Source organism: Pteropus vampyrus, unplaced genomic scaffold (genome assembly GCF_000151845.1).
Source record: "Pteropus vampyrus isolate Shadow unplaced genomic scaffold, Pvam_2.0 Scaffold174, whole genome shotgun sequence".
In the NCBI taxonomy this organism is placed as follows: Eukaryota; Metazoa; Chordata; class Mammalia; order Chiroptera; family Pteropodidae; genus Pteropus; species Pteropus vampyrus.
The window spans coordinates 783,169-791,505 of record NW_011888955.1 but is presented as its reverse complement, the minus strand read 5'-3'; the positions used below and the strand labels follow the sequence as shown (position 1 = coordinate 791,505).

Genomic DNA, 8,337 nt, shown 5'->3' with positions numbered 1-8,337 from the left:
ACTGAATGACACGCGATTATTGCCAGTGGCGTGCTCTGTGCTGAAATGGGGCCATGGAAACCAAAGGCACAAAAATAGTAGATACACTCACGAGACTGTCTGTGAAACACTGCAGATGTCCAGTAAAAAGAAGTTGGCAGTTGTTGCGATTTCATGCATGAGAATTTGCACAGGACTGCAGAAGCGAGTTCCTGACTTCCGTAGAGCTACGGTTAGAGCCTTTTAGGGGATGAGGGGATGATGTCATGTATGATGTGAAGCTATCTCACGCACCTGATGACAGCACCTTTCCTCAAACCATCAGAAACATGTACGAACAGTGCTTATACTATCAATAGCATTAAGTGCCTCAACCGCTCCTGTTGACATTTTTTTTTTTTTTTTTTTGCTGTTGCAGGATTCTTTTGTAGAACTCTCTCTTGGAATGATATTTTCATCATGAGCCAACAAGGTTATGTGGCGACACCACCCTATTCTCAGTCCCAGTCTGGGATGGGCCTTTCTCCACCGCATTACGGGCACTATGGGGACCCGTCTCACGCAGCTCCTCCCCCAGGTAAAGTGCATGGTTCTGACTGTGCGTGATTGTCGACTTCTCAGGCTCAGACGTGCAGCAAGTTCTGAGCAAGCAGCCTTGAGAGCGTTATATGGTCACCGTACGATGGCAATGGCTTGAGGTTGTAGGATCACTTAGAAACGGCTCTCGGGGAAGAAGCCTACATCATCAGTTTGATTATTGCATGGAAGACAACCAGATTAGTTTTTAAATATAGATTAAGACAAAGAAGCTGCCTGAGTTTTTGCTTTTATTTGCTCTTATTGGTTATTCATTTATTTATTTTAGACGTGCTTTTTTAATCAGTGGTGTGATGTTATTATAAATGCCTAATTAAAAACAAATTAAATTTATATGTCGAAGTGGGTTTGGCAATAATATTATAAAATCAATTTTGATATTAGAAAAATATCATTAGATTTTCCCACTAAAGATTACTCAGTGATGATAATAATGAGAAAAGCATCGCCTTGCCCTGAAATTCTTACTGAACAACATTGGTTGTTTTAAACTGTCATACCCTGTGGGGGATCTTGGTTTTCGGGGCAGAGGTGGGGAAAAAGGACAGCAGAGTGGGACCACTGTTGCTGCCCATGGCAGGGAGCACCAGGAAGCCACCTCCCTGTATCAGGGGGCCTGCTCTGAGGGACCCAGCTCCAGGGTCATTGGTGAAGCTAATAATAGCTTGTTTCAGGTTTGATGTTCCCAAATTCCCCGAAAATATTTGTGTGAGACAGATCTTGGGGCTTCTGAGAGAGTGCTGGGGAATGCAGCTGAAACCGTTGGTGGCAGTGGGCTGTGTCTGAGTCAGGGAGTGTCTCTTGGGGGTCACTAGCCTGACCTCAGGTGTGGAGGATCCAGGCTGTGCTGGGTTGGGATGGCACGGAAGGAGTGTGGTCACGAGGGCGAGGGAGCCCCGCACGCAGGCTCGATGCTAGCAGCCACACGTCATTTCCTGTGGAAGGCCCTGCGTTTGTAAACGCCTGTGGACGAGGCGCCCTTCCTTTGTCCAGGACCTGTCCTCCCACAGCATTTCCAGTCCCATCTCTCTGGACCCTTTCAGAGCCGGTAACCCACCTCTCTCCAGTTTCTCTCTGTCTGAGGGTTCGTTTCCCCTCAGTGTTTACGTGTAATGATAATTATAAATTACTATTTTTTAAGTGTTTACCGTGTATCAAACACTGGGCCAAAAACTACGTGTATTATCTTACCTAATGTCCATACAGTGCTAAGCAAAGTTATTAGTTATTAGTCCCTTTCACAGCTGAGAAAACGGAATGTCTGGTGTCATATGACTTGTCCAAGGTCACAGAGCTGATGGTGTAGCCAGGGCCCACAAGAACACAACAGAAGACTGCAGTGCACACCTAAGTGTAACACTCAGTATCACTTACCCTTGCTCCCGCTCTTCAGTAGTCACCTTAAACAGGTCACATAGTGACTCCCCAGCCTCGCCTCTTAGGCCCCTGTGGCTCAGGGTCATCTCCACTCCGTAGTTTGAGCCCCACCCACCGTCCCCTTCTCCGTCCAGGTCATTGGCGGCCCTTGTCACCGAATGCAGTAGACACGGTCCCATCCACTTTTGAATCTGGCATTGTTTACCACTTCGGTTTGTTCAAAACCCTCTCCTGTGGTCTCTGTGACACTGCCCTTTGTTGGTTTTTTTTGGTGGCTTTCTGGACATCTCTTTCTGAGGACCCCCTTCTACATGACCTTAAGTGTTGCCGTTTCTCCTTCTCTGTTCTATCTTCACCCTCTTTTCCTCTTGTTCTATGGGTTTTCCCCAAACTATATCATTCCATGTGAAGAGCTAGTCTCAGATCTGTCTCCAGCCCACGTGTCTGTCCTAAGCTCCACACCATAGTTTCAGTTGCCCACCTGTTTACATAGGTACATCAAACTCATCATATCCGAAACAGTTCAGGGTCGTTTTTTTGTTTTTGTTTTTTAATAGAACCCATTTTTTTCTGGCATTCTATATCTCATTCATTGGTAGCATCGTTCATTCAGTTACCCAAATTAGGAACTTTTACTATTAAAAAAAAGTCCCTCCCCTTCCCCTGCTCCAATCCAATGAGTCTTTTGATGACTGTAAACATCTTTCCTACCTGCTCCCTTCTGCTGTCTGTCACTCTTTGTCTTCCATCCGTCCATCTCTCGCCCGGTTTACTAAAATGGTCTCAGCCATCGTCCTCTCTCCGGTGCTGCCTTTCTCTAGATGACCCAGCCCTGAGCTGGAGGGACTTTTGTAGCAAATCTGATTCTGATTTTATTTTGCTTAAAAACCTTTTATGACTTCCCATTGCCCCTGATTATATCGTAAGCGCCTTAGGCCTCCATTAATTTGCCCATCTTCTGTTATTCAGTTCGTCTGCCCCTTTCCTACACCATCACTCTAGTGATGCTAAGCTAGTCACTCGGAGGCTGGTCTGCATTTGTGCCTTGACTCGCACTCCAGGTCACCAGCAAGCCAGTCCGTGCTGCCCTGTGCCCCCAGCGCCATGCTCCTAGGCATTTTGGACCAAGATCCTACCTCAAACTTGTCGAGAAGTCTCCTTGTGTATTCCCCTGATATCTGTTCTACCATTTTCCAAGCCCTGTGACAACGGACCTGCCTAGAGCGGAGAAGGCCTGAGGGAGTCACTGATAAGCTGCCTCTTGTCAGCAAAACACTTCGCTGTTTACCAGTATTAAAAAAATAAACAAACTAAAAAAAAAAATCCCCTATCTTTGTTGGGTTAAATCCTTCCTGCTTTCATTGAAATCTCTTTCTCCTTATTCAATTCTCAGATGGATACCAAGCTACCCAACTCTGTAAATAATACCTTTCTGTAAATTGTAGTGTTTTTGTTTATTTAAGACTGCAACTAACTAGCCTAACCTTTATTTCTCTGTGCTTAATAACCGTAGGTCTCTTCATCTTCAGGCATCACGTGCTTTCTTTTCTAGTCTTTTGGTGATGCTTCTGTTGTATTTCTGACAGACAGACAACCTAGTTATGGTTCCTTAAAGGACCTCTTTTACCACGGATCTGGCCAGTGTCTGTTTCTCTCGGGCATAGCTCCATTCATGCATTTGTGTAATACTAGTGCTATGTGGTAACAAATGTAACAGATTTTTTAAGTGAGCAAAATACTTGTGGCGATGTAGCAATGAATACGATGCACCAATCCCAGTCCTTACAGCACTTATCTGTGGGACATGCACTGAGTAGGTTGTCAATGGCAACGCAGGGGAGCACTGCCATCAGGAAGTGGAGGGCGACACGGAAGCATAGGGCAGGGGCACCTAACCAAGACTTAGGGGTGAAGGGGATCTTCTGGAGGGAATGACCCGATAGATGAGAATTGGCCAAGTGGGGCGACAGCCTGCAGTCGGGAGGTGGCCCTTTTGAGGACCTGCGGGAGTGTCAGCGTGGCTGGGGCGTGGAGCAGGGAGAAGTGGCCCGGAGTGGAGGCGGGCCATCTGGAGACTCTGTTTAGGTTTTATTTGAAATACGGGTGCCACTGAAGCATTTCGAGTGGGCGAGGGTCAGACCTCGTGTGTGTTTGGGAAGAGTTACACTCCGCATTGGAGAGTGTATGGAGGAATCGGGGCTGGCACACTGCCCTCAGGAGCAGGATGTCTCATCCTCGGCACTCGTGATCGTTGGGGCCACCTCCTTCCTCGCTGTGAGAGGCTGCGCTGGGCACTGTAGGTTGTTTAGCAGCCTCCATGGCTCCACCTGTCTGATTCCAGCACTCATTGTCTCTCACGCCCCCGTCCCCAGCTGTGGCACCCGAACGCCCTAGACAGTGCTGAGTGCCCCCAAGGGCAAAATCCCCCTGGCCTGGAAGCCGAGCAGCATGGACGGCTGGCGTCCTGGGGGCTGCGGGGGGTGCGCGCACGGCGCCGGCCGTCGGCAGAGGCCCAGAGCAGCAGGCCTTGCGAGGCTGGGCCTGCCCCCGTGATAGAGCGCTTCCCTCCCCTCATTTATTCTAGGTCAGCATTTTTCTCACAAATGCTTTGTAATTTGGGTTCAGTTTGTGACATCCAGGGCCAAATCCAAGGAATGCTTTTCCGTGATGCTCGGTCAGGGTTTCTTTGCCGACAGCAGAGCCAGTGGCAGCAAGGGATTTGCTAAAGGGCGGCAGGGAGCCAGGAGTATTCGAGAGAGCGAGAGAGCGAGAGAGCGAGGACCAGGGCTGTGGCCGCAGCAGGGCGCCCCCACACGGGCCCTGAGGGTGAGGTCTGGTGGCACCCTGGACTGCTGCCAGACTCCAGCCAGCCTGGACAGCCTCTGCTCGGGCACTTCCGCCACCGTCTCCACCCTCAGCCTGTTGCCGGTCCCCACTCGGCCATGCTCTCCTGTCTTCGTTCAAGCTTCACATCCGCCTGAATCCCCTGTCCTGTCTCTACACGAGGAAAACTGCTGGGCCTTCCAGACTCCTCCAGGCGGTCCTCCCCTGGACTTTCATCGATGCCCTGAACAGTTACTTAGGTCATCCCTCTGCACCTGCGGACACTCCTCACATGCCCCGTAGCTGCTGCTTTCTGGGGCGCTCTCTTTGCTGTGAGCTCGTGGTGCCTTTAAGGCACATTGGATGTATGTTGAACAAGACTCTGTTTGAATCTTGCAATAGAGTTGATTTCCAAGAACGAAAGTGAAAGAATGCTTTAGTAAGATCGGCGTATCACAGTCCCCTTTAAGGATAGGACAGCCGGTGTTTTTGTGCTTTTGGTCTTGGTCTTGGTTTTTGTTTTGGTTTTTGTTTTGGTTTTAGTTTTGATTTTGGTCTTGGTCTTGGTCTTGGTTTTGGTTTTGGTTTTGGTTTTGGTTTTGGTTTTGGTTTAGAGACAGAAGTTCATGAACATGCGCACGGCGCATGCACGGGGAGCACCCCAACCGGAGAAACTCCGAGAACTGGTTTTTGATTCTCTAGATACATATGAGAATTTTTCATGAAATTGCTATTTACCTTATTTAAGAAATGAGAATATTTTTGGTTTCTTATAGTGCGTGTAATTATTTGCTGTCTTAGTGCTAGTGTTGCGGATTTTCTACTTTCATCCAAAATAATGTTTTACAAATGAAAATACAAGCATGCATATAATTATGGTGCATGTGTTTTGCTAGAATATAAATCCTTGAAAAAAAGAGGCAGGGGACATGGCCAGGGCACAGGCAACGGGGATTTGTCGAGTGGTCACCTCTTTGTAGCAGGTGTTGTTCTGGATGCTCTCATACCCGCGGCCGCCTCTGATTTTCAGAGGAGTCCTCAGAGACAGGACATTAGTGCCATGACAGTGTTAAAAGTCCACGTTTTGACAGATGAAAATGTCTTCTGAGGGTCACAGCCATTAAATGGTGGGAAGGAATTCAAATCCGTCTGTGTGACTACAAGCCTCATATTTTTCTAATTCGTTGGGTTTGGGGTTTAGAACTTTATATAAAAATGTAGTGTTACAAGAATAATATTTTTTGCTTTTGTCCTAGGTATATGAAAAATTGCTAAATAAAACTGCCTGTAAAGTTAATACAAAATTTGTCTTACGTTTGAGGAGTCCTGTGTTAAGAAAGGAAATCTCTGTGAAAGGTTCGATGTGATCCATGACTACTGTCCCTTCACTGGTTGTATTTCCTTCTAGGTCACCCGAGCACCTGAAAGCACTTCTCCAGAGTGTTATGGTAACATAAGTGACTCCTCCAGGGCCGCCACACGCTCACCAGTCAATTCCCTTGCTCTCTAGGCAGTAAACTTCCCAGAGTCAGGTAGAGAATGAAGGGGACGTTGAGTAGGAAATACTGCCGTGAGGTCCAGTGCGGGCGTGCACAGAAGCCAGCTGGGGGGCGCTGGCGCCAGAGCCAGAGAGGAGGGTGGGGGCGACCAATGGCACGGGCCAGAAGTGGCGAGAGCGAATGAGAGAACGTGCACTTCTCCTGTTTTTTCCTTTCGAAAAGCTAGGGGGGTGTCAGAGAACTCTAGTCACTACTGTAAGTTTCTCCTTTGCAGTGAGGGGAAACCGAGGTCCTCAGAGATAAACTTCGTGCCCAGTGCCCTACATTGGCTACTAAGTGGCCGGGTGGGTGAACGACTCAAAGCCAAGCTCAGTGAAGTTCTCTAGAAGAAGAGAGGCAAATGTCTGACGACAGGCTTTAAGAGAAGCCTTCACAGACCTCCGAGAAGAGCTTGTAAATGATAACGCGCTCACCGCCCGAAGTGTCCAGTCGTCACATGTGGTCCCCTGTGTTGTGTGAGCAAGTGTGAGGGTCTGAGCAGTCCCCTCAGTTGTCTGTCACCTGAGTATTTGTGTTCCTAGGAAAAGGATTAACTCCAGAGGCTGGATTTGTTGGAGAACAGATGTCCCCTCTCCATTTGCTTTCCTCACGCCGTAATCAGAGGTGTTTTCAGAGGTTTTTATATGTTCATGCATATTTATAGTTAGGATGCTTTATGTCTTATACTGTTTTTCTTCCAGATTTATTTTCCGATATCCACTTGGCATCTTCTACTGTGTGTTCTAGCATGTTCTAGCATCTTTGTGTGGTAGTGTGTTCTGCTAAGGGGCCTCTACCAAATGCAAAGGTTATTTCTTTTGCTTTAGCTTCCATTTAGTGTGGTGGAAAGGATTCCTTTCTTTTCTGCTCTCCATCGTTACGGGTCAGATGACTCTGCCAGAGCCTGGCATTGGTAGGCCCGTGATGGTTTGAAGGAGAACTTGTCCTAACCCATCTCTTCCCCATCTCCCCTCGTAGTTTTCATCTTTAACCTGGTGTCTTTGTGTCCCGTCCCTTTGCACTTCCATTGCAGGCATGATGAAGCCGGCAGGGCCTCTGGGGGCCGCTGCACCAGGGGCGATGTCGCCACAGGGCCCTCCACCTCCTGGATCCCATCAGTTCGGCCAGAACGGAGCGCACGCCCAGGGTCACCCTTCCCAAAGGTGAGCGAGGTAGTTTCCAGCCCTCACTGTAAACTCTACTGAAAGTGCCTCACGAGTCTCTTCTAGACTTGCATGTTTATTGGTTGAAAGTTTGACCTCTTGATTTGCCCACTTACTTGAAAGGATGTGCCGAGACGCTGCCTTAGGATACAAAGCGTTCGGAAGAGTTAGGAGGGGGAAAAAACAAAACTAGTACATATTAAAAATTATATAAAAATTACTTGTGTCAGTATCATCCATTTTAGGTTTTGGTTAGATTCATCTTGTTTTAAGATTTTGGATTAATCTCTAATTCCTTCAGATACCTATGGCCTGTATTCCCCAGTACAATTTTAAATCCCCTGTTCTCTCGATTCCTTCACGGAACTGAGCTCAGTGCCCATAGGTGCTTGATACATATTTTAAAAATTAATTCGGACTGTGGCCCGTGGGAAAGCCTGGGTTTGGTGCGGAGGCACATGGATGCGGGCGGGGACGCCTGGCAGGCAGGCGTAGGGACAGCACAGGAAGGACGTCTGTTTGCGTTCATAATGAATCAAGGCACGGAACGTGGGAGGCAGGGCTGGGGAAGCTAAGGTGTGAGACTTGTGGCAAGCTCAGAGCATCCCAGGAGGGACGCGCCCCTGGGGGGAGCCCGCGGCACACCTCCCTGCAGGAAGCCCGCTATTGTTTGTCCTGTGGGTGCTGCTGTGGAAACCCTGGTGCCGAGTAGACAGTGTTTATGCTGGATTTCTCCAGGGATCACCCAGAGGCTGCTGCCTCCCAGGTCCCTTTCCCAGGCGGTTAGGCTGCAAGATCGGGGGTCGGGGAGGTGGGCCCTCAGTGTGAATCTGGACTCTGTGGATGGCGAAGCCATTTAG

The 8,337-nt window shown here is 48.5% G+C and overlaps 1 protein-coding gene across 1 annotated transcript in view; it reads left to right on the top strand.

The window, feature by feature from the left end:
* The first annotated feature begins 371 nt into the window (after positions 1–371).
* SEC24D (SEC24 homolog D, COPII coat complex component) overlaps positions 372–8,337 on the top strand; it is an 89,726-nt gene continuing 81,760 nt past the window's right edge. Inside the window, exons 1-2 of the mRNA XM_023536962.1 lie at positions 372–556; positions 7,348–7,477. Of these exons, the coding sequence (XP_023392730.1) occupies positions 439–556; positions 7,348–7,477 (248 nt within the window). The 5' untranslated portion in view covers positions 372–438. The remainder of the gene's footprint in view (positions 557–7,347; positions 7,478–8,337) is intronic.